General features: G+C 49.4%; 1 protein-coding gene across 1 annotated transcript in view; it reads right to left on the bottom strand.

The window, feature by feature from the left end:
* CYP4F22 (cytochrome P450 family 4 subfamily F member 22) overlaps positions 1–21,018 on the bottom strand; it is a 44,551-nt gene extending 23,533 nt beyond the window's left edge. Inside the window, exons 1-3 of the mRNA XM_003944829.4 lie at positions 20,957–21,018; positions 5,784–5,891; positions 3,935–4,157 (exon numbers count right to left, since the gene is read on the bottom strand). Coding sequence (XP_003944878.1) covers positions 3,935–4,156 — 222 coding nt within the window. The 5' untranslated portion in view covers position 4,157; positions 5,784–5,891; positions 20,957–21,018. The remainder of the gene's footprint in view (positions 1–3,934; positions 4,158–5,783; positions 5,892–20,956) is intronic.
* Between the last annotated feature and the right edge of the window lie 5,055 nt (positions 21,019–26,073).

The following is a 26,073-nucleotide window of genomic DNA, read 5'->3' as shown; positions in this document are numbered from 1 at the left end:
CTTAAAAAATAAAAATAAGAGGCCGGGCATGGTGGCTTATGCCTGTAATCCAAGCACTTTGGAGGCCAAGGTGGGCGGGTCACCTGAGGTCGGGAATTCAAGACCAGCCTGACCAACATGGTGAAACCCCGTCTTTAAAAAATAAATAAATAAATAAATAAAAATAAAAATAAGGCTGGGCGAGGTAGCTCACATCTATAATCCCAGCACTTTGGGAAGCCAAGGTGGGCGAATCACAATGTCAGGAGATCAAGACCATCCTGGCTAACACAGTGAAATCCCGTCTCTACTAAAAAATACAAAAAATTAGCCAGGCGTGGTGGCAGGTGCCTTAGTCCCAGCTACTCAGGAGGCTGAGGCAGGAGAATCACTTGAACCCGGGAGGCGGAGGTTGCAGTGAGCCAAAATCATGCCACTGCACTCCAGCCCGGGTGACAGAGTGAGACTCCATCACAAAAAAATAAATAAGTAAAAAATAAAAATAGTAATGATAAACACAAAGATGGTCATGGCTGACATTTATCAAGTACTTGCTATGTGAGTAATAAGATGTTATTATTGTTGTTATCTTCACCACATATAGGTGTCTGTACTGTGTTGGTCCCTACGGTGGAGACTTTTCATGTACTGGCACATTTGCTTGGCACAAGAACCCTAGGAGACCGTTGCTATTATTTTCCTCATTTTATTTTTGCTCAGCAAGGTCGAATGGCTTTTCTGAAGTTACAAGTTAAGTTGGTGACTGTCCTGGCTTAGGCTCCCCCAGAATGAAGTCCTGAAACAAGGGTTCTAGGGCTGGTAGTTTATTTGGGGGATAATCCCCAAAAATGTGGGTAGTGAAATGGGAAAAGAAGACAGCCAGTAAAGGATGAGGTGTCAAGGAAGTTACCCCCAAGGGCAACCAGAGCTTGGTCCCAATGGGGAGCTGGGAGGACAGAGTAGCACATTGCATCTCAGAGTCATCCCACCTGAGGGCGAGGGAGCTGGGGTATTTATGCACCAATACCCATCACTCATTGGCTGAGGGTCACTCCTGGGGGCATTAACTCCCAAGTTCACAGAACCAACAGGACAGGCCCTGGGACTCTAGGCACGCACCACCACACCTGGCTAATTTTAAAATTTTTTGTAAGACTGGGTCTTCCTATGTTGCCCAAGCTGGCCTCAAACTCCCAAGCTCAAGCAGTTCTCCTGCCTTGGCCTCCCAACGTGCTGGGATTGACTGCAACGGTGTGGGCCACTGTGCCCAGCCTTTATTTCATTTGCAGAGTGAGCTCCAGCCACCAGAGAAAGCCCCTAAAATGCAGGAGCTGGCAGCTGGACGTCAGGCCACTGCATCCAAAAATGGGTTAAGAGGAATATGGGCAAGCTCCGGCATCATCTGCAAAGCTAGTGCAGGAACCCAGGCCACCGAGCTGTAAAACAGCACTTCCTCAACCTGCTGTATGAGGCAGGAAAGCTTCAGGCTCAACGTCAGACAAATCCAAGTTCAAACCCTTCAGCGGCTGTGTGACCTTGGGCAAGCCACTTAACCTCTCTGTGCTCTAATCTATAAAAGTGTGAATCCACGAAATAGGACAGAGCCATCCTCATTTCACAGGCTGTGAAAGTTAGAGGAGAGCTCAGATACAAAGCAGGCTAACCCAGTGCCTAGCCAGTAATAAGGCTCAGCAATTGCCAAATGAGTAAACCAACAAATAACTCCTTTCTAGCTGCTGTGTCTCCTTCTCTGTCAGGCTCAGCCCTGATTGTGTCCACACCCAAGACTCAATTGCAGCCTCACCCAGCCCCTGTGGGCCTAGGAGCTGGGCTGGATGTACAGCATCAAGGCTGGGTTTAGAGCTGGCCCTGGCCACCTCCTTCAGGCACTAGAGCCTGGTCACACCCTCTAGGACAACCATCAAATCCAGAGAGGGCTTTCTAGAGTAAGGGCACTGGACATGGGGCATGAAGAATGAGTAGAAGTTTATCTAGCAGAGGAGCCTATCTGGACAGAGGGTGAAGTTTGGGCAAAGGCCTTGGAGGTGAGAGCTTTGTTACAGGAGTGGGAAGTGATTTTATGGAGCTAGGAAGGGATGGTGAAGTAAGTGAGGGGGACAGAGGTTGGAGTCAAAAGAGCCTTCAACGCCAGCCTTTCTCTGAATGGCAATAGGGAGCCATGGAGGGTGTGTGAGCAGGGTCAGGGATGTGGTTGGATGCAAGAATCCCTCTGGAGCCAGGATGGGAGATGCACTGAGATGAAATTGAAGGTAGGAACCCAAGGAGGAGGCTGAACCATAGACCAGCAGTAGAGGATAAGGCCCGAGTAGTTGTAGGGGATGGAAGAAACGAAGGAGAAAAGTCCAAAAGGAAAAGTCCAGCCTATTTCATCCAGAAAGTAGAGGCATCAGAGAGTAGAACTAAAAAAAAGGAGGCTGGGCGCGGTGGCTCACTTGAGATCAGGAGTTTGAGACCAGCCTGGCTAACATGGTGAAACCCCGTCTCTATTAAAAATACAAAAACTAGCCAGGCATTGGAGCATACACTTGCAGGCTTGCAGTCACAGCTACTTGGGAGGCTGAGGCAGGACGATCCCATGAGCCCAGGAGGTAGAGGCTGCAGTGAGCCATGATTGAACCACCAAACTCCAGACTAGGTGACAGAGAAAGACCCTGTCTCTAAAAAAGAAAAAAAAAGAAAGAAAGGAAAGAAAAGTCCAGCCTATCTCATCCAGAAACTACAGAAACTAGAGGCATCAGAGGGTAGAACTAAAAGCAGGGAGGCTGGAGCTCGACAGCCTGGGTTTGAACCCCAGCTCTGCCACTTACAAGCTGTGTGACCTAGGGTCAGCTACTTAACCTCTCTGTGCCTCAGTAATCTTCCAAGCAAAATGGGGATAGTCATGGGACCTACTTCCTAGGATTGTCCAGAGGATGGAAGGAGTTAATATCTGCCTGGAAAAATAAATGGCACATATCTGCAAAATTAAAAAGGACTCGAGAGGCTAAGGCCAAAGAATCACTCGAGCTTAGGAGTTCGAGGCCAGCCTAGGCAACAGACTGAGACCCTGTCTCAAAAAAAAAAAAAAAAAAAAAAAAATCCATGCAGTAAAAGGGTAAGAGTCCTGACCTGGGACCACAGCATTCGAGGGAGAAGAGTGGAACCACATTGGGAATAGGACATGTTCTCCCCCCCACCTCCATCCCTACCCTGGGATTCCAAACTCCAAAGGTAAATGTACCTGTTGCTACAGCGATAGCTATCAAATTATAGAGTTCTTTTTTTTTTTTTTTTTTTTTCTTAGAGAGACAGGATTTCACTAGGTCACCCAGGCTAGAATGCAGTGGCGCAATCATAGCTCACTGCAGCCTCAAACTCTCAGGCTCAAGCGATCCTCCTGCCTCAGCCTCCCAAGTAGCTGGGACTACAGGTGTGTACTACTGCACTCAGCTAATTTTTGTCATTTTTCTTATAGAGATGGGATCTCACTGTGTTCCCCAGGCTAGTCTCGAACTCCTAAGCTCAAGCAATCCTCCTACTTCAGCCTCCAAAGTAGCTGAGACTACAGGTGTGTGCCACCATACCCATCTAATTTTAGGATTTTTTTGTAAAGAGTGGGTCTCACTATGTTTCCCGGCTGGTCTCAAACTCCTGGCCTCAAGCAATCCTCCCACTTCAGCCTCCCAAAATAATTCCTATTTATTTATTTATTTATTTTTATGCTCCAGATGCACTGAATAATTCATCTTTAAAGTTAGCTCTGCCTCCTCCCAGCTGTGTGACCTTGGGGAAACTACTTGCCCTCTCTGAGCCTCAGCCTCATACACCATCATATAAATCTGCTTCTAGCTCCAACCAGATTCTTGGGAGGCTGTGGGAAGCCAGCAGGCCCACCACCCTTACCTATTACCCCACATCTGCCCAGCCCAGCCCAGTCCTGCCCGACCACACCTACCATGCCTAGGTGGCCCAGCAGCCAGTTACGCCGCGGGGGCTGGGGGAAGCAGCGCAGCCGGCGGCAGGTGATGTAGAAGCTCTGGCAGAGCCTCAGGAGCCGCAGCAGCAGGCGGAACAGGAAGAAGAGCAGGAAGAGGAGGAGGGCGGAGACCGCGTATACGCGGAACGCCGTCTTCTCCAGCCCCAGGTGGTGCAGCAGGTGGTCGGTGAGGGGCAGCATCCTGGAGACACACAGGGTGGGTGGTCAGTGCAACATACAAGACGATGACCCATTGGGGTCAGGTACAGTGTGCCTAGGGCACAGCAGATTCCCAGCACACGTGAGTCCCAGACACCAAGGATACCTCTTCACCCCCCAGCCCTGACCTCCAGCCAGCTGGACAGATAGATACACCTGGGGCCCTGCTCGTATGCCCTCAGCCTTGCCTTTGGCAAGGTCACTCTCTTGACTTCTCTACCATAGGGCATTCTCTACTCATGCATAACCGGTCAGGCTGGGAAACCTAGATCCTACTCCCAAAGGAGCAGCTCTCAACCAATGACTGATGCTCATTGGTGGATAAATACCTCAGTTCCCTCACCCCTTGGGTGCAGTGACCCTGAGATATGGCTTCCACTCTCACTCCAGGCTTCCCCAGTGAAATTAAACTCCAGCTGCCCGCATGCCCGCAATAGAAACTCGCCACCTCCTTTCCCCTTTTTTTTTTTTTTTTTTTAGTTAAGATGAGATTCCCATAACGCAAAATTAATCATTTTAAAGGGAATAATTCAGTGGCATTGAGTACATTTACATATCATGCAACTACTACCTCCATCTAATTTCAGGACTTTCTTTCTTACTTTCTTTCTTTTTTTCTTTCTCTCCTTTTTTTTTTTTTTGAAGGTCTCCTTTGTCATGCAGGCTAGAGTGAAGTGGCACAATCATGGCTCACTGCAGCCTCAACCTCCCCAGCTCAAGTAATCCTCTCACCTCAGTCTCCCAAGTAGCTGGAACTACAGGTGCATGCCACCAAACCCAGCTGATTTTTTTTGTTGTTCTTTTGTTCTTTTTTTTTTTTTTTTTTTTTTTTTTTTTTGTAGAGGCAGAGTTTTGCCATGTTGCCCAGGCCAGTCTCGAACTCCTGGGCTCAAGCGATCTTCCTGCCTTGGCCTCCCAAAGTTCTGGGATTACAGGCATGAGCTACCTCGCCCAGCTAGTTTCAGAACATTTTCATTATCCCCCCCAAAAAACCCATCCCTGTTAGTAGCTACTTTGCAATCTCCCTCCCTGGAGCCCCTGGCACCACTCATCTGCTTTCTGTCTCTATGGATTTAAGTATTCTGGATAGTTCCTATAAATCTATCAAATTCTATGTGGCCTTTTGTGTCTGGCTTCCTTCACTCAGCATCCTGTTTTCGAGGTTTATCTACATTGTAGCATCAACCAGAGCTTAATTCCCTGTACTGCTGAGTAATCTTCCTTCCTTCCTTCCTTCCTTCCTTCCTTCCTTCCTTCCTTCCTTCCTTCCTTCCTTTCTTCCTTCCTTCCTTCCTTCCTTCCTTCCCTCCCTCCCTCCCTCCCTCCTTCCTTCCTTCCTTCTTCTTCTTTGAGACAGGGTCTGGTTCCATCACTCAGGCTGGTGTGCAGTGGTGTGATCATGGCTCACTCCAGCCTTGACCTCCCAGCCTCATGTGATCCTCCTGCCTCAGCCTCCCAAGTAGCTGGGACTAAGCTGCATGCCACCACACCCAGCCTCACATTTTCTTTATCCATTCAACTGTGGATGGACATTTGGGCTGTTTCCACTTTTTGGCTATTATGAAATATGCTACTCTGAACATGCATGCACATTTATTTGTCTGAGTACCTGTTTTCAATTCTTTGGGGTTCACTTTCTTCTTCCTTGCTGGTATTTTCTGTGATCACTTCCCCCAAAAAGTTACTTGCACTCAGATCCTTGCTTTAGGGCCAGCTCCTAAGGAACCAAGACAAAGTGGGTGGGTAACCATAACATGAATAACAGTAACCAGGCAGGAAGGGCTTCCCATGTGCCGAGCACCACCATGCTCCAGGCGGTGCCAGCCTCATCTCAGGGAATTTGATATGGTGGGGATCTGTGTCATCACCCAAACTTTATGTTGAACTGTAATCCCCAGTGTTGGAGATGGGGTCTGGTGAAAGGTGTTTGGATCACGGAGGTGGTATCTCATGAATTGTTTAGTACTATCCTCTTGGCGCTTGTTTTCCAGATAGTGAGTGAATTCTCAAGGGATCTTGTTGTGGGTTTTTTGGTTTTTGTCTGGAGACAGGGTCTTGCTCTTGTTGCCTAAGCTGAAGCACAGTGGCATGATCTTGGCTGACTGCAGCCTCTGCCTCCTGGGTTCAAGCGATTCTCCTACCTCAGCCTCCCGAGTAGCTAAGATTACAGGCACATGCCGCCACATCTAGCTAATTTTTTTTTTTAGTGTATATTTTGGTAGAGATGGGGTTTCACCATGTTACCCAGGCTGGTCTTGAACTCCTGACCTCAAGTGATCTGCCCTCCTCAACCTCCCAAAGTGCTGGGATTACAGGCACGAACCACCATGCCCAGCCTGAGATCCCGTTGTTTAAAAGTGTGTAGCACTGGCTGGGCATGGTGGCTCAAGCCTGTAATATTAGCACTTTGGGAGGTTGAGGTGGGCAGATCACATGAGGTCAGGAGTTCAAGACCAGCCTGGGCAACATGGTGAAACCCTGTCTCTAGTAAAATACAAAAAATTAGCCAGGCATGGATGTGGGTACCTGTAGTCCCAGCTACTCGGGAGGCTGAAGCAGGAGAATCACTGAACCCAGGAGGCAGAGGTTGCAGTGATCCAAGATTGCGCCATTGCACTCCAACCTGGATGACAGAGCAAGACTCTGTCTCCAAAAAGAAAAGAAAAGAAAAAAAAAGTATTTAACACCTCCCACATCCCTCTCTTACTCCTGCACCAGCCAAGTGATGCAGCTACTCCCATTCTGCCTTCTGTAATGATTGTAAGTTTCCTGAAGCCTCCCGAGAAGCTGAGCAGATGCCAGCATCATGCTTCCTGTCCAGCCTGCAGAACCAAGAGCCAGTAACATCTCTTTCCTTTATAAATTATCCAGTCTCAGGCATTTCTTTATAGCAATGTGAGAATGGACTAACAGAATCGTACACCAGTCCTCAGAGGTAGGTTCTATCATTCTCTCCATTTTCCAGATGAGGAAGCTAAACCCCAGCTCAATTTCTCAAACTCAAAGGAGACAGAAGCTGGCAGGGATTCCCGCAGGGCCCCGCCAAGGGCAACCCTTAATCACCTTCACTTAGGGGGACCAAGGATCTCAGATCACCCCAAGGAGATTCCTGAAAGTGACTGGGGCCTGCTCTCTTCTCTCCTTTCCAGCCAGTACCAATGGCTGAGGTTCTTCCCTCTGTACGCCTATCTCCTCAGGCACCACAGCTAAAGGTGTGTACTCCAGGTGCTCCCCTGAGCTCTCAACCCCACCCACCCCTCCCAGCAGTGCCCTCTACTAAGGGTTCAGACTAGTGTAGCTCTTCTTCTCCTTCTCCTTCTCCTTCTCTTTCTTCTTTCTTCTTTTCTTCTTCTTCCTTTTCTTCTTCTTCTTCTCCTTCTCTTTCTTCTTTCTTTTTCTTCTTTTCTTCTTCTTTCTTCTTTTCTTCTTCTTCTTCTTCTGCTGCTGCTGCTGCTTCTGCTGCTGCTGCTGCTTCTTCTTCTTCTTCTTCTTCTTCTTCTTCTTCTTCTTCTTCTTCTTCTTCTTCTTCTTCTTCTTCTTCTTCCTTCTTTCTTCTTCCTTCTTCCTTCTTTCTTCTTTCTTCTTTCTTCTTTTTTTGAGACAAAGTCTCACTCTATCACCCAGGCTGGACAGCAATGGGGTGATCTTGGCTCACTGCAACCTCTGCCTCCCAGGTTCAAGCGATTCTCCTGCCTCAGCCTCCTGAATAGCTGGAATTATAGGCACCCACCACCACTCGCAGCTAATGTTTTGTATTTTTAGTAGAGACCGGCTTTCACCAAGTTGGTCAGGCTGGTCTTGAACTCCTGACCTCAAGTGATCCACCCTCCTCAGCCTCCCTAAGGGCTGGGATTACAGGCATGAGCCACCATGCCAGGCTTCACTTTGCTCTTCTGCCAGCCGATGCCAAACCACATTTTCCATACAGAAGTGAAATTTCTTGGCCAGGTGCAGTGGTTCACACCTGTAGTCTCAACATTTTGGGAAGCCGAGGTAAGCAGATCACTTGAGGTCAGGAGTTTGAGACCAGCCTGGAAAACATGACAAAACCCTGTCTCTACTAAAAATACAAAAATTAGCCGGGCATGGTGGCACGTGCCTGTAATCCCAGCTACTCAGGAGGCTGAGGCAGGAGAATCGCTGGAACCTGGGAGGTAGAGGTTGCAGTGAGCTGAAGTCATGCCACTGCACTCCAGCCTGGGTGATGGAGTAAGATTCCATCTCAAAACAAAATAAAAATAATAAAAATAAAGAAGTGAAATTTCTTTTTGAGACAGAGTGTCACTCTATCACCCAGGCTAAATAGTGACCCTGAAGAACACTATCACAGCTCAGTGCAGCCTCAACCTCCCAGGCTGAAGCGATTTTCCCACCTCAGCCTCCCAAGTAGCTGGGACTAACAGGTGTGCACCACCATGCCCAGATAAGTTTTTCTATTTTTTGTAGAGACAGAGTCTCATGATGTTGCCCAGACTGGTCTCAAATTCCTAGGCTCAAGCAATCTGCCTCCCAAAGTGCTGAGATTGACAGGCATGAGCCACCTCACCTGGTTTCAGAAGTGAAATTTTTATTAGTTACCACATCCTGGGAAAACAGCTAGGTGGGTCATCCTCAGATTTGGTGATCCCACTTGGGATGGATATTATGACATAAAATATAGACTATATGACCAATCTTAAGACTGCTACAATCAAAACAAAAACAGAAAATAAGTATGAATGAGGAAGTGAACAAATTGGAACTGTTTTGCACTGTTGGTGGGAATGTAAAATGGTAAAGCTAATGTGGAAAACCATATGGGTTTTTTTGTTTGTTTGTTTTTTGAGACGGAGTTTTGCTCTTGTTGCCCAGGCTGCAGTGCAATGGTGCAGTCTCAGCTCACTGCAACCTCCGCCTTCCAGGTTCAAGCGATTCTCGTGCCTCAGCCTCCCAAGTAGCTAGGACTACAGGCACATGCCACCACACCCGGCTAATCTTTGTACTTTTGGTAGAGACACGGTTTTACCATGTTGGCCAGGCTGGTCTCAAACTCCTGACCTCAGGTGATCCACCCACCTCGACCTCCCAAAGTGCTGGCATTACAGGTATGAGCCACTGCAGTCACTGGTGGTTTCTTTTATGATTAAACAAGCTAGACATGGTGATGCACAGCTGTGGTCCCAGCTACTTGGGAGGCTGAGGTGGGAAGATTGCTTGAGCCCAGGTGTTTGAGTTTGCAGTGAGCTATGATTATGCCGCTGCACTCCAGCTTGGGTGACAGGGAAATCCTGTCTCTTAAAAAAATTAAATTTAAAATTAAACATAGAATTACCCTATTAATCCATCCTTTCTACTTATGGGTATACACCCCAAAGAATTGAAACCAGCATCTCTAAGAGATATTTGCCCACTCATGTTCAGAGGAGGAGTGATAATCACTAAAACGTGAGCCACTGGGTACAGTGGCTTATGCATGTAATCCCAGCACTTTGGGAGGCTGAGGGGGGCAGATGACCTGAGGTCAGGAGTTTGAGATCAGCCTGGCCAACATGGCGAAACCCCGTCTTTACTAAAAATACAATACAAATATTACATTTGTATACAATATGATATTTGTATTTGTATACAATTGAATTTGTGTACAAATATTGTACAAATATATCAGCCAGGTGTGGTGGCGGGCACCTGTAATCACAGCTACTGGGGAGGCTGAGGCCCAGGAATCACTTGAACCCAGGAGGCAGAGGTTGCAGTGAGCCAAGATTGAGCCACTGCCCTCCAGTCTGGACAATAGAGCAAGACTCTGTCTCAAAAAAAAAAAAAAAGGTGGAAGTAAACCAAGTGTTTATCAACAAATGAATGAATAAACAAAATAGGATCCATCCATATAATGGAATATTATTCAGCCTTCAAAACGAAGGAAATTCTGTGATCTTGACTCACTACAACTTTCACCTCCTGGTTTCAAATGATTCTCCTGCCTTAGCTTCCTGAATAGCTGGAATTACAGGCACAAGCCACCATGCCTGGCTAATTTTTGTATTCTTAATAGAGACAGAGTTTCACCATGTTGGTCAGGCTGGTCTCAAACTCGTGACCTCGTGATCTGCCCACTTCGGCCTCCCAAAGTGCTAGGATTCCAGGCTTGAGCCACCTCATCTGGCCAAAAGGAAAGAGATTCTGACAAATGCTGCAACAGGGGTGAACCTTGAGGGCATCCTGCTCAGTGAAATAAGCCGATCACAAAAGGACGTATACTGTATGATTCCACTTGTATGAGGTCCCTGAAGTAGTCAAATTCATACAAACATAAAGTCAAATAGGGGTTTCCAGGTGTGGTGGGGAAGGAGAATGGGGAATTAGTGTTTTATGGGGATGGAGTTTCAGTTTGGGAGGATGAGAAAATTCTAGAGACAGATGGTAGGGACGGCTGCACAACACTGTGAATTTGCTTCATGCCACTGAACTGTACATTTAAAAATGGCTAAGATGGCCAGGTTCAGAGGCTCATGTCTGTAATCCCAGCACTTTGGGAGGCTGAGGCAGATGGATCACCTCAGGTCAGGAGTTCGAGATCAGCCTGGCCAATATGGTGAAACCCAGTTTCTACTAAAAATACAAAAATTAGCTGGGTGTGGTGGCATGCTGAGGCAGGAGAATGGCTTGAACTAGGGAGGTAGAGGTTGCAGTGAGCTGAGATGGCGCCACTGCACCCCAGCCTGAGTGACAGAGTGAGATTCTATCTCAAAAAAAAAAAAAAAAGAAAGAGAAAAAAATGGTTAGATGGTAAATTTTATGTTATATGTATTTCACCACATTTAAAATTTTTAAAAATACAAAACCAGGCACTGTGTCAGCACCTGTAATTTCATCCACTAGGGAGGCTGAGGCAAGAGGATCACTTGAGCCCAGGAGTTCGAGGCTGTAGTGCTCTATGTTCACACCTATGAACAGACCCTGCGCTCCAGCCTGGTCAACACAGCAAGATCCCATCTTTGAAAAAAATACAGACTGCCTGGTGTAGGTGATATTTCCTTTGGAAAGCCCAGAGTAGGAGTAGGGGTGAGGAGGAAGCAACTTCCCAAAGGGAAGTACAAGGAGCTCCAAGTCACAAGTCCCAGGCAGAAGCTCCAAACTCGAGATGCTCATGGGCAACTGGGCTGCTTCTCACATGGGCAACTCCAGGTGACAAGCTCCGTAGGAAGCAACTGTGAGTATTTATTTCCCTTTTTTTCTTTTGAGATAGGGTCTCGCTCTGTTGCTCAGGCTGGAGTACAGGGACACGATCATAACCCACTGCAGCCTTGAACTCCTGGGTTCAGGGGATTCTTCCACCTCAGCCTCCTGAGTAGCTAGAACTACAGGCGTGCACTGCCACACCCAGCTAGCTTTTAAAATTTTTGGTAGACATGGTGTCTTACTGTATTGCCCAGCCTGGTTTTGAACTCCTGATGTTAAGCATTCCTCCCATTTCAACCTCTCAAAGTGCTGGGATTAGAGGAGTGACCCATGGCACCGGGCAGTGGTATTTATTTCCATGCCAACTTGATGGGTAATGATTATCCCTAGCAATGCTGGGGAAGCCAGCGAGTGATAACTACTATTAATTAGAAACTTTAAGTACTCTTTTTTTTTCTTTTTTCTGGGTGTGGGGGCAGGGGTGGCAGATAGAGTCTTGCTCTGTAGCCCAGGCTGGAGTGCAATGGTGTGATCTCCGCTCACTGCAACCTCCACCTCCGGGGTTCAAGCAATTCTCCTGCCTCAGCCTCCAGAGTAGCTGGAGTTACAGGCACCCACCACCACGCCTGGCTAATTTTTGTATTTTTAGTAGAGACTGGGTTTCACCATGTTGGCCAGGCTGGTCTTGAACTCCTGACCTCAGATGGTCCACCTGCCTCAGCCTCCCAAAGTGCTGGGATTACAGGCGTGAGCCACAACACCCAGCCCTACTTCCTAATCTTTAGAACCTGTGAATGTGACTTCATATGCCAGAGTCTTTAAGATGCGAATAAGTTGAGGATTTTTGTTGCTGAGGCAAGGTCTTGCTCTATCAGTCAGGCTGGAGTACAGTGACACAAAAACGCAGCTCACTGCAGCCTCGGCCTCCTGGGCTCAAGCAATCCTCCCGCCTCGGCCTCCTGAGTAGCTGGGACTACAGGCACATGCCATCGCTCCAACTAATTTTTTTAATTTTTGTTGAGATGGGGTGGGTGTCACTATGTTGCCCAGGCTGGCCTCGAACTGCTGGCCTCAAGTGACCCTCCTGCCTCAGGCTCCCAAAATGCTGGGATTACAGGCATGAGCAACTGCATTTGGCCAAGTTAAGAATCTTAAGCTGGGGAGATGATCCTACGTTCTCCAGGTGGAACTTAAATGTAACCGAAGTTCCCTAATAAGAAGGAAGCAAGCTGCATGTGGTGGCTCACGCCTGTAATCCCAGCACTTTGGGAGGCCGAGGTGGGCAATCACTTGAGGTCAGGAGTTCAAGACCAACTTGGCCAACATGGCGAAAACCCATCTCTACTAAATATACAAAAATTAGCCGGGTGTGGTGGCAGGTGCCTGTAGTCTTAGCTACTTAGGAGGCTGAGGGGAGATAATCACTTAAACCTGGAAGGCGGAGGTTGCAGTGAGCCAAGATCACACCACTACACTGCAGCCTGGGTGACAAAATGAGACCTTGTCTCAAAAAAAAAAAGAAGCAGAGGGAGATTTGACAGGCAGAAGAGGAGAAGGCCACATGAGGATAGAGACAGAGACTCAAGTGATGTGTCCATGAGCCAAGGAACCACCAGAAGCTGAAAGAGGCAAGGAAGAGACCCTCCCACAGAGCCTTCAGAAAGAGTACAGCCAATACTTGGATTTCAGACTTCTGGCCTCTAGCACTGTGAGTGAATAAATGTGTGTTGTCTTCAGCCACCGAGTTTGTGGTCATTTTGTTACAGCAGCCACAGGAAACTCATATACAGGTTAAGGGATTGGAGAACAATCCTTTTAGACAAGGTGGCCCAGGAGGGCTTCTTGGAGGAGGTGTCTCAGAGCAGAGACTTAAGTGAGGAACTTGAAAGAAAGGGGGCCAGTCATGGTGGCTCCCCTGTGTCATTCCAGCACTTTGGGAGGCCAAGGCGAGAGGATGGCTTGAGGCCAGGAGTTCCAGGCCAGCCTGGGCAACATAGTGAGACCCCCATCTCTAGCAAAAAAATTAAAAATTAGCCAGGCATAGTGGCATGTGCCTTCTAGTCCCAGGTGGGAAGACTGCTTGAGCCCAGGTCAAGGCTGCAGTTAGCCATGATCACACCATTGCACCCCTGCCTGGGTGAGACTGTGAGACCCTGTCTCTCTCTCTCTTTTTTTTTTTTTTTTTTTAGAGACGGGGTCTTGCTATGTTGTCCAGGCTGGAGTGCGGTGGCTATTCACAGGTGCGATCCCACTACTGATCAGCATGAGAGTTCTGACCTACTCTGTTTCTAACCTGGGCCGGTTCACCCCTCCTTAGGCAACCTGGTGGTCCCCTGCTCCCGAGAAGTCACCATATTGATGCCAAACTTAGTAGACACCCGATTACCACAGAGCACTACAGCACAGAACTCCTGGACTCAAGAGGTCCTCCAGCCTCAGCCTCCTGCGTAACTGGGACTATAGGCACATATCACTGTGCCCGGTGAGACCCTGTCTATTAAAAAAAAAGGAAAGTGACTTTCTTACTAAATGCATGAATGTATTTGTGCATGCACACACACACACACACACACACAGAGAGAGAGAGAGAGAGAGAGAGAGAGAGAGATACACCATAAACATCTGGTTTCTATTTCTGCCTCCTTACTGTCTGGCTATGAGGCCTGGTCCTCAGTTTCCCCATTTGTACCTGGGGGTGACTATAAACAGATGATCTCTGGGTACACACCAGTATGACCTTTTCTGCCTGCAGCCCAGTCAGGGGAGTGGAGTGGGTATTACCATCCTGGCAAGCCCAAAAGTGCTGAGAGGGAGTCAACATATTCAGCCAACAGGGGTCACATGCATCATCACATCCACCCCCAGGAGCCACCTGGATACAGTTTAGCTCCCATCCCAGCCACCACAATCCCCTTTCTAAGGGCCTGCGACTCCCATGCTCTAACACCCTCCCTGACTCCCTACTCCCCTCAGCCTGGCATCCAAAGCCCTTCAGGAACTCGCCCCTGCCCATCCTCCACTTCAGCCTCAAAAAGTCCCCTCCTCTGGCTGGGCACTGTGGCTCATGCCTGTAATACCAGTACTTTGGGAGGCCGAGGCAGGTGGATCTCTTGAGGCCAAGAGTTCAAGACCAACATGGCCAGCATGGCGAAATCCCATCTCTAGCAAAAATACAAACATTAGCCAGGCACGGTGGTGAGTGCCTGTAGTCCCAGCTACTCTGGAGGCTGAGGCAGGAGAGTCACTTGAGCCTGGGAGGTGGAGGTTGCAGTGAGCTGCAGAGATTGTGCCATTGCACTCCAGCCTGGGCAACAGAGTGAAACTCTGTCCAAAAAAAAAAAAAAAAAATCCCCTTCTCAGTGTGGTTTGAGCCCTTCTTTCTTTATCTTTTCTTTCTTTCTTTCTTTTTTTGAGACAGTTTTGCTCTTGTTGCCCAGGCTGGAGTGCAATGGCATGATCTCAGCTTGCTGCAACCTCCGCCTCCCAGGTTCAAGTGATTCTCCCTCCTCAGCCTCCTGAGTAGCTCGGATTATGGGTGCCCACCACCATGCCTGGCTAATTTTGATTTTTCAGTAGAGACAGGGTTTCTCCACGTTGGTCAGGCCGGTCTCAAACTCCTGACCTCAGGTGATCTGTCTACCTCAGCCTCCCAAAGTTCTGGGACTACAGGTGTGAGCCACCGCGCCCGGCCTTGAGCCCTTCTTTCTGCACCCAGTTTGTAAATGTTGGGGCTCCTTAAAGCCGCATCATCTCCCCTTTCCTCTGTGCCCACATCCTGAGGATCCCTCCCCTCCTGTGGTCTCAGCAATCCTATCTCAAATGCGATTCCCCTGTCTCAATGTCCAGCACTGCTAGGTCCAGCCAGCTCCTGAACATCTCCCTGGGAGCGTCTCCTAGACTCTCAGATTCACCTCACCCTCTTCCTCCCCCTTTCAGCCACATCCAGTCTGTTGCCAGGTCCTGCTAGTGGTCCACCCTAAACATCTTCCGAACCCATTCATCCTGCTCCATCCCTGTCATCCCAACCCACATCAGGCCAGCACTGCAGTGGCCCCTTCCCACTGATTCCTAGAGTTCCACCCTTTCTCCCTGCAAGAAGTCCATTCTGCACACACAGCCAGCGGGATCTTCCTCAAATTAAATCAGACCACTAACTTCCCCTGCTCAAAATTCTCCCATGGCTCCCCTCTTTGCTCTAAATGAAATTTAGACTCTTTTGTTGTCATGGTTTTTCTTTTAGAGACAGGGTCTTGCTGTGTCACCCAGGCAGAAATGCAGTGGTGCAATTATAGCGCACTGCAGCCACAAACTCCTGAGCTCAAGAGATCCTCCCACCTCAGCTTCCCCAGTATCTGAGACTACAGGAAGGTACCACCATGCCCGGCTAATTTTAGATTTTGGGTAGAGATGGGATCTGACTATATTGTCCAGGCTGGTCTTGAACTCCGGGCCTCAGGCAATCCTCTCACCTCAGCTATCCAAAGTGCTGAGATTCCAGGCATGAGCCACCTCATCTGGCTAAATTTAGACTTTTTAGCATGGACCACAACAACCTGCATGGCCCATCCCGGTTGGTGCCTCTAGCCCTGTCCCCCATCACTTGCTCACCTTGGGACACTCCAGCCCACTCCTGCCACAGGCCAAGCTAGTTCCTGTCTCAGAGCCTTCGCACATTCTGTTCCCTCCATCCACATGCCTTTCCCCAGGTCTGCAGACACCAGCTCCTCATCCTCCAACCCCAGCGCTGCCTTGATGGTCCACTCTTTTGCACCACAATCAGCCACCTCCCCTCGATTACTCTCCAAAGAATCACCCAGCACCTGCTATATGTGATGATTTCCACCATCATTCACTCCATCTTCCCAGTAACCCTTAAAGAGAGCTGGAAGATTTCCTTTTTTTTTTGAGACGGAGTCTTGCTCTGTCACCCAGACTGAAGTGCTATGGCACTATCTCGGCTCACTGCAACCTCCGCCTCCTGGGTTCAAGCAATTCTCCTGCCTCAGCCTCCAACCTGGGCAACAGAGCTAGACTCTGTCTCAAAAATATATATATTCTTTAAAAAGGCTAAAGAAAGGTCTATACTTATGGCTCTTGAGGACTTAGCTTTCACAACACTATAGGATATAATCTCCATGTAGTCCTTATAAACCCGCAGACTGATTTTCCAGAATGCTTGATACTGTTAATTACATCTCCATGAGGTCTGTTTTTCTATACAGCTGTGTTGCTTTTGATGCTCTGTTTCTGTACACAGAAGTGCGTGCACTGAGGCTCTGTGTGTGGTCCGTATGGAAAGCCTGGTAGCCCTGCGAGTTAAGTACTGCTTCCATTCATCATTTATACTGGAATTTTTCTCCCCATGGAATGTAAGGAAAACTTAGTGTTTGTCACTAACAAATGGTAATAATAAAAAAAAAGAGAGAGAGAAAGTTTGAGGACCCATGAGAAATGGTGGCAGCCTCTGGAAAGGACCTGAAAGAACTCAGGGCAGGGGTGGAAGGGAAAATTCAGTTTACTGTCGACTCTTCTAGGTCTTTTGATTCCTATACCATGAGCACATGCCACCCATTCAAAAAATTAATCAATTATAAAAATTCATTAGTTGGTTGGGTACAGTGGCTCAAGCCTATGATCCCAGAATTTTGGGAGGCTGAGGCGGGTGGATCACGAAGTCAAGAGATCGAGACCATCCTAGCCAACGTGGTAAAATCCTGTCTACTAAAAATACAAAAATGAGCCAGGCATGGTGGCAGCCACCTGTAGTCCCAGCTACTTCGGAGGCTGTGGCGGAGGCAGCAATGAGCCAAAATCACACCACTACACAAGAGCATGAGCCACAGAGTAAGAATCTGTCTCAAAACAAAACAAAACAAAACAAAACAAAACAAAACAAAAAAACTAATTTAATTTAATTTAATGTACACTTTTGACTCAAACAGGCCTGGGTTCAAATCTCAGCTCTCCTATTTCCTAGGTTAGCAGCCTTGGGTGAACTCAGACCCTGCCATCAGCCTCCCTTTGCCAATCTGTGAAATGGGTTGATAATAACAGGACCTGCCCCCTAAGGTTGTTTGGGACAGCTTGGTGAAATAGGCACATAAGCATGGAAAGACCTTGTCACTTAGCACACAAAATGTTAGCCATGATGACTCCTCCTGTTATTACTAGTTGATAGAAGCGAGAGCAATTCAAAGGTGGCACCCTCAGAATGCTGTGGGTGGCTGGCATGCCCGCTCCCTCTCTATACCAGCCCCAATCTCATCCAGCAGGCCTGCGTTGGCAGAGGCGGCCCCGCCTTGCTGGGGCCTGCATGCTCTGGCGGTGGCAAAGCCAGTGACTGGCCCACGCCCAGGGAGCGCTGGTTTGTCAGGTTGGCCTGGCCATGCACCAGCTGAGGACTCGTTATACAAGGTGTGTGGGCTCCCAAGAAGAAATACAGGGCAGGGACCAGGGCCGACGCCAGGTACCAGATACATGCCTCTTCTTGAACTGCAGGGGCTGGGGCGGCCAGGAGCCTGGCAGAAGAGCACCCCAATGCTGGCCCTATCACCCCACATTCCAGCTCTCCTTTTCACTCCAAGCCTACAGTCAAGGCAGCCTGCCCCTGTCCCAACTGATTCATGGTACCACCTTGACTTCCTTCACATCGTAGGGCTGGCTTACCCCAGAGACTCACATATTCCCCCAAAGTACCAGAGCCCAGAAGGCCTGAGCTGAGAGGGGCCTTCTAGCTTGTTTTTTTTTTTTTTTTTTTTTTTTTTTAGACGGGGTCCTGCTCTATCACCCAGGAGGCTGGAGTGCAGTAGTGTGATCCAGGCTCACTGCAACCTCCCTTTCCTGGGCTTAAGTGATCCTCCCACCTCAGCCTCCTAAGTAGCTGGGACTACAGGCACCTGCCACCATGCTCAGCTAATTTTTTGAATTTTTTATAAAAAAAATTAATATAGGGTCAGCCAGGTGCGGTGGCTCACATCTGTAATCCCAACACTTTGGGAGGCTGACGCAAGGCAATCACCTGAGATCAGGAGTTCGAGACCAGTCTGACCAACATGGACAAACCCTGTCTCTACCAAAAATACAAAAATAGCCAGGCATGGTGGCACATGCCTATAATCCCAGCTACTTAGGAGGCTGAGGCAAGAGAATCGCTTTAACCTGGGAGGCGGAGGTTTTGGTGAGCAGAGATCATGCCATCGCACCCCAGCCTGGGCAAAAATAGCGAAATTCCATCTAAAAAAAAAACTTAATATAGGGTCTCCCTTTATTGCTCAGACTGGTCTCAAACTCCTGGGCTCAAACCATCCTCCAGCCTCAGCCTCCCAAAGTGCTAGGATTACAGGCGTGAATCACCATGCCCAGCCTGGCTTCTAGGTCTTTTGGAGTCTCCACTCAGCCAAATTTCTGAAGTTCTGAGAAAGCTTCTGAGTCATTTATGACTAATGAGGGCAGAGCCAAGTTGGCAAATGGGGTAAAGGAGATACTCCCATTGCAGCTTTGATCATATTTGAACCTTTTGCTAACAATTTCCTTGGCCCAAAGGGAATCCTTGCAGAAAAAGATATTTCAAAACCACTAGTAATCTAGACCATTGCAGGGCTATCATTGTCTGCCCACCATCCCAAATGTGGCCACATCTGGACATGAGCCTTGGAAAAGATATAAAGCTCTGCCTCTTCGTTGTGTGACCCCGGGTAAGTGTCTGCACCTCTCTAAGCCTTGATTTCTTCATCCATTAAGACAGAAGCCCTATTTACCCTCCTCACAGGGCTGCAATGACAATGCAACATTTACAAAGTGTTCACTTCCAGGCACACAGTAAGCCTTTGACCAATGATACCTGTCATTGCTGTTGGTGCTGCCATCATGTTTATTATTGTGACCTGGCCATCTGAAGTTTGGAGAATCAGGTCCAAGGTTTGTCAACAAAGAGAGAAGGGCCAGGCGTAGTGACTCATGCCTGTAATCCCAGCACTTTGGGAGGCTGAGGCAGGTGGATTGCTTGAGTCCAGGAGTTCGAGACCAGCCTGGGCAACATGGTGAAACCCTATCTCTACTAAAAATACAAAAAAAAAAATAGCCAGGTGTGATGATGCATGTTGATAGTCCTAGATACTCAGGAAGCTGAGGTAGGAGGATCGCTTGAGCCCAGGAGGTCAATGCTGCAGTGAGCTATGATTATGCCACTGCACTCCTGCCTGGGTGACAGAGTGAGACCCTGTCTTGACAACAAAAAAGAAGAAAGAAGAAAGAAGGAGGTGGAAGAGGAGGAAGAGGAGGAAGCAGAAGAGGGGGAGAAGAGGAGGACGAGGAAAGGAAAGAAAGAAAAAAGAAAAAGGAGAGGTGGGTCCCATTCCCTGAATGCCTCCCCAGTCATCCAAGCCCCTCTGTGGACACCAACCCGGGTCATCACCAGACACCAGCCCAGAGTTAATGTTACTGTTCAGAAACCCAAGCTGGGCTATTTGGTGATGCCGGGGCCACTGGACAGTGGCCGGTGACTTTGGGGTCAAACAGGGCTTGTTTGTTCAAATCCCAGCTCTCCCACTGGGCACTGGGTGTCCAGGGGCACAGGCTTCTTTCTCTGGGCCTCATTTCCTTGCCTGTAAAATGAAGGTGGTAGAGGGGATCCAGGGAGGTTCCTCCTCTTTGGGGTTTAGAGTTACTCAGGGAGGAGTTTGATGCTCCCAGTCCTAGCTGGGCACCGCTCCAGGACCCAGAAGTAGGGGGTAGGGCAAGAGGTACAGGGAAGGAGGAATTTCGGGTACACAGCCAGCCCTGTCCATCTCCTTTTGCCTATGGGGTGGTGACAGACACAAAATGAGTGCATGCATGAGGGGTGAGCAGGCAGATGAAACAGATGAGATGCCCTGAGCCTGGGCCCCTCCAGCCCGAAACTCCCCAGGTGGCTAGCCTCAGCCACCTTCATACCCAGGCTGGTCCAGGCCCCTGGGAGATCAGAAAGCACCATCCTTCCAGCATCTACCAGATGGACATCACCTGGGACCAACCGCAGGATGTCACTCAACCCTCAGAGCCAACTCTCAGGGCCAGAAGAACATCGTCTTTTCATAGAGGGGCTCTGAGTCTGGCATGGATGGGCAGAGGGTCCCTGATGGCAGCTGGACCGAAAGCCTAATCTATAGGTTGAATGTACAGCATCCCCTTCAAGACAGTGTGCAGTGGTGAAATCCTTAAGTAAATCCCCATTCAGCCCCAAAGAGGCGTCCCAGGGCAGGGCTTGAACCCATCTGGGATGCCCTGACCACGAAAGGGGTCTTCTGGAGGCTCCCTCCCGATCACAGACACCCAAAGGATGCGCCTAGGGACTCCAAAGCGCGCGCGCATACACACACACACACACACACACACACACACACACACACAGGCACAAATGCAGCAACGTCAGGGACACACCCACGTGCCCCTCTCCCTGCAACTGTGCCGGGCAAGCAGCCCCGTCCTGGGTCCTGAGGGAGTCCCCACGGCCGGCTGCGCCCCTCCTGCCTCCACGAGCGCAGTCCTTCGCCCTCGCCCCAACGGTACTGAGCCCAGCGAGCCTCGGGTTACAGCGCAGCGCCGCGGCGGCGCTCAGGTTACAGCCTCCACCTCGCGCGCACTCACCAGTTGGTCTCAGCCTCCCGTCCTGGATCCGGATCTGCTGGCGCCACTACCTGGGATCTGACCTCACCGTCGCGAGGCCCAGCCCTTTAACCCCGCCCGACTGCGCCAAGGGGTTCCGCCCCCCGACACCCCGCCCCGGGCCCCCGGAGGGCTCTTGGCGGGGACGCCAGGGCTGCCCCCAGAAAACGAGGGAACAAGAAATAGGCGTGTGAAGGAGTGGAGAGAGACGGAGAGAGAGACTGAGACTGAGACGGAGAGATGGAGAGAGACAGACTGAAGTCCCAAACCATCAGGGACTGCTCTGGACCACACTCCTCCCACACCAGCATCCCTCATGGCCCCTACTCCCGGGTTTGCTCCCAAGCTTGGAAAGCAATCCCTAAACCATCACCCCACTAACCCCCACAGAAGCCTCCTCTGGAGCCCTCAGGAATTCTCTGGCTCCCCCAGCCCTTGGGAACCAGCCCTTCCCCTCTGTCTGGATCCTGAACCTAACCTGTCGTCCCCCGCCTCCACAACACACACACCCCTGGAGGCTCTGCAGCCTCCAGCAGCCTGTTCCACCAGGAAGACCTCCAGCCTCAACAAATAACACCAGACTGGTTCTGCTCCCCCTGCCCCACTCCTCCCCACCCACTGCCCGACACCTTGAGCATCTGGCCAGGATGTTGTCCTTGGCAAGCCCATCTGTTCCAGATGTGTCCAGTCAGCTCCGCCTCTGGATGTGTCTGTCCTCCTGGGTTGGTGGGTGGATGTGTGGCTGACCTGAGCGAGTGGGCAGACAGATGAGAAGACAAGAATCTCCACTTGCCCCAGCAGCTGGTAAACTCAGAAGCCTTCCTTATCCCTCTTTTTTCCGATAATACTCTCTCACCTGGTGCTGGGCCCCTGGGAAGAGGGCGTGGGAGGAGCGAGGCATGTTTCCAGGTGAAGAAGAGGAGACACACGTAACTGAAGTTTTGCTGCTTGGAGGAAGCAGACGTGAGGTCACGGAAGGCGACGTGAAGGATGTGTCATTTGAGCTGGGGCTGCAGGGAGAGGTTGGATTTCAACAGGTACGAGAGAGTGGGTAGGGCTCCAGCACAGAGAAACTGGAAGGTATGACATGGCAGGTGGCTTTCCCTGGCCTTGTGGTGTGACAGGTGTGGAGGCTGGAGGGAGGCAGGAGTTGACTGTGAAAGTCAGCTTAAGTGGCTGGGTCTTGGTGTGGTGGGCAATGGGGAGCCATGAATGGTGGCCTGAGTAGGGGATGTGCCCCCTGTTAATTGATTGGTCCCACTCTGTCATCCAGGCTGGGGTGACTCCTGGGCTCAAGCCATCCTCCTGCTTCAGCCTCCTGAGTAGTTGGGGCTACAGACACATGTCACCACACCCAGCCAATTTTTTTTCTATTTTTTTAGAGAGGGGGTCTCACTATGTTGCCCAGGCTGGTCTCAAACTCCTGGGCTCAAGCCATTCTCCCAGCTCATAGAGCTTTTTTTTAAAAAAAAAAATTATTTATGTCTTTAATTTTTATTTACTTCTGAGGAAGAGCTTATTTTTATTAATTTTTATTCATAACATATCATTAAAGCCTATTGTTTTAGAAATATGAATTTTGTTTTGCCAAGAATTCTGGCTAAGGCGGAGCTTACTGGAAGCACTTTGGAAAATGCTGAGATTCACACAGAGTGAAGTTTGAGAGGGACCCCTCCAGTGGCTGAAGGGGACAGAGACAATGGGTGGGGGAAGCTGAGACCCAGGAAAGGGTTAGGGATGGGGTCCCAGAGATTATCAGGGTTCTAGAGAAGAGAGAAGGAGAATAAGGTATCCGCCCAGCTTCTCTGCTCTCAGAGAGCTGCAGACCAGGAGGAAGGAGTAAGCCAAAGGGCCTGGAGGGGCTAAGAGTGGGCTTCGTGGATGTGAGGCCTTGAGCAAGTCACGTAACTGTTCTGAGCCTCCATCCCCCTGTGGATGAAGTTCAGGAGAAGCCCATGTGATGAGGTGATGTTCAGCCCCACTCTTGGCACAGAGCACAGGCTGGACAAACATCAGAGTTTGCAGTTTGATTGGGGCCGTCCTGGTAGAGAAGAGTTTTCTGCCGGGGAATATTTAGCAATATCAAGAGGTCACACTGCTGGGTGGGGGGTGGGGGTAGGGGCGGGGAAGATTGGGGGGCGGTGCAGCTGGCATCTAGTGGGTGAAGGCCAGAGACGCTATTCAACATCCTGCAATGCACAGAACACCCCACCCCTGAAGAATGGTCCAGACTCAAATGTTGACAGTGCTAAGATTGGGAAACTGTGGGTCACCTTCAGTCTAAAAGGTCCATGGGGCAACATTCAGGGAGACAGCCAGGAGGCAGCTGGGCTCAGCGTGAGGGTACCTCCTGAGAAGTGCATCTGTGAGTCACCTGCCTTGAGAAGATGGTGAATGGTAGGGGAGTAGGTCAGTGAGATCACTCCGGAGGGAGGTGGGCGGAGAAGAGGAGGGGAGGGCAAAAGTGCTGCCTTGTTTGTTTTTGGCCAAGCTTCTCTCTGTCACTCTGTGGTCCCAGCTGGAGTTAAGTGGCGCGATCTCAGCTCACTGTAACTTCTGCCTCCCGGGTTCAAGCGATTCTCTTGCCTCAGCCTCCCTAGTAGCTGGGACTACAGGCACGCACCACCACCCCTAGCTAATTTTTGTATTTTTAGTAGAGAAGGGGTTTCACCATGTTGGCCAGGCTGGTCTCAAACTCCTGACCTTGTGATCCACCTGCCTCGGCCTCCCAAAGTGTTGGGATTACAGGCGTGAGGCACTGCACCCAGCCTTTTTTTATTTTTTAAGACAGAGTCTCACTGTGTCATTCTGTTGCCCAGGCTGAAGTGCAGTGGCATGATTTCAGCTCACTGTAACCTCCACTCCACAGCTTCAAGTGATTCTCCTGCCTCAACCTCCCAAGTAGCTGGGACTACAGGCGTACAATACCATGCCCAGCTAATTTTTGTATTTTTACTAGAGATGGGGTTTCACCATGTTGGCCAGGCTGGTCTCAAATTTCTGACCTCAGGTGATCCACCCACCTTGACCTCCCAAAGTGCTGGGATTACAGGTATGAGCCGCCACCCTAGCCTTTTTTTTTTTTTTTTTTTTTTAATGAGATGGAATTCTGCTCTGTTACCCAGGCTGGAGTACAGCAGCATGATCTTGGCTCACTGCAACCTTCAGCTCCCAGGTTCAAGCAATTCTCCTGCCTCAGCCTCCTTAGTAGCTGGGCTTACAGGATCACACCACCACACCGGGCTAACTTTTGTCTTTTTAGTAGAGACAGGGTTTCGCCATGTTGGCCAGGCTGGTCTCGAACTCCTGACCTCAGAGATCACAGCTACATTTAGAGAGAGGACAGGCAGCGGCACGGAGTTGGAGCTGGAGCTGGAGTTTGCAGAAGAGCAGTAACAGGCACCATCACTTGCACCTAGATGTCAAGGAACCCAGGGTCTAGAGCTGTGTGGTTCCCACGCCACCGGCACCCTCAGCCTGACACAGCCAAGGTCTCAGTGGGGTGAGGTTAAAGTGGGAGGGGAGGAAGTGGAGACCGTGGCTGGACAGGGGAAATGGTAGGAGAAAGCTGTCTGGGAATGGACAGGTCAGGTCATGGCAGGGGGCCAAAGATAAGAAGAGGGATCTCGCCGCACTCTGCTGATGGCGACGTAAAATGGTTCAGTCGCGGTGGAAAACAGTTTCGGAATTTCTCAAAAAGTTAATCAGAATTACCATGTGACCCAGATATTCCACTCCTAGGTATATACCCACAATAACTGAAAACAAGTACCTGCCAGGTACAGCGGCTTACAGCTAGGATCTCAGCACTTTGGGAGGCTAAGGTAAGAGAGCATCACTTGAGCCCAGGAGTTCCAGACTAGCCTGGGCAACAACATGGCAAGACTTCGTCTCTACAAAATATAGAAAATTAGCTGGCTGTGGTGGTGCGTACCTGTAGTCCCAGATACTTGTGAGGCTGTGGTGGGAAGATAGCTTAAGCCTGATAGGCTGAGATTACAGTGAGCTGAGATTGCACCACCGCACGCCATCCTGGCTACAGAATAAGATCCTGTCTCAAAAAAAGAGAGAGAGAGAGAGAGAGAAGGAAAGAAAGAAGAAAGGGAGGGAGGGAGGGAGGAAGGGAAAGGAAAGGAAGGAAGAACAGGTACTCACATATGTAATTGTAGAGGAGTACTCAGGATAGCACTATTTATGATAGCCAAACGTGGGAAAAACCCAAATTCTACCAACAGATGAATGGATAAACAAATTGTGGTCCATCCATGCAACAGAATATTACACAGTCATAAAAAAAGACATAAAGGCCAGTCACAATATCTCATGCCTGTAATCCCAGCACTTTGGGAGGCTGAGGCAGGTAGATCACCTAAGGGTCAGGAGGTCAAGCCAGCCTGGTCAACATGGTGAAACCCCATCTCTATTAAAATACAAAAAATTAGCCAGGTATGGTGGTGGGCAACTGTAGTCCCAGCTACTCTGGAGGCTGAGGCAGGGGAATGGCTTGAACCCGGGAGGCAGAGGCTGCAGTCAGCCGAGATCGCGCCACCGAACTCCAGCCTAGGCAACAGAGTGAGACTCCATCTGAAAAAAATAAAAATAAAAATAAAGTCCTGATCCATGCTGCAATGTAGATGAGTCTCGTAAACATTGTGCTGAGTGAAAGAAATCAGACGCAATAGGTCCCACAGTGTTATTATTCCATTTATAGGAAATATTCAGACTAAGTAAATTCACGGAGACAGAAGGTAGAGTAGCGGTTGCCAAGGGAACTGGGGAAGGAGGATGGAGAGAGAATCCCATACCCAGGGGGAGTGGTTATAGGACCTCCTTTTGGGGTGACAAAAATGTTTTGGGGCTAGATAAAGGTAATGGTTGCCTAACACTATGAATGCACTAAAATGTCACTGAATTGTACACTTCATAGGGTTATTTTTATGTTACGTGAATTTCACGTCAATTTTTTTTTTTGAGACAGTCTCTCCTCTGTCACCAAGGATGGAGTCCAGTGGCATGATCTCAGCTCACTGCAACCTCCAACTCCTGGGTTCAACAATTCTCATCCCTCAGCCTCCCAAGTGGCTGGGATTACAGGCCTG

Source organism: Saimiri boliviensis, chromosome 14 (assembly GCF_048565385.1).
Source record: "Saimiri boliviensis isolate mSaiBol1 chromosome 14, mSaiBol1.pri, whole genome shotgun sequence".
In the NCBI taxonomy this organism is placed as follows: Eukaryota; Metazoa; Chordata; class Mammalia; order Primates; family Cebidae; genus Saimiri; species Saimiri boliviensis.
Note: the sequence above shows the minus strand (reverse complement) of the source record. Positions and strands in the feature narration are given on the sequence as shown.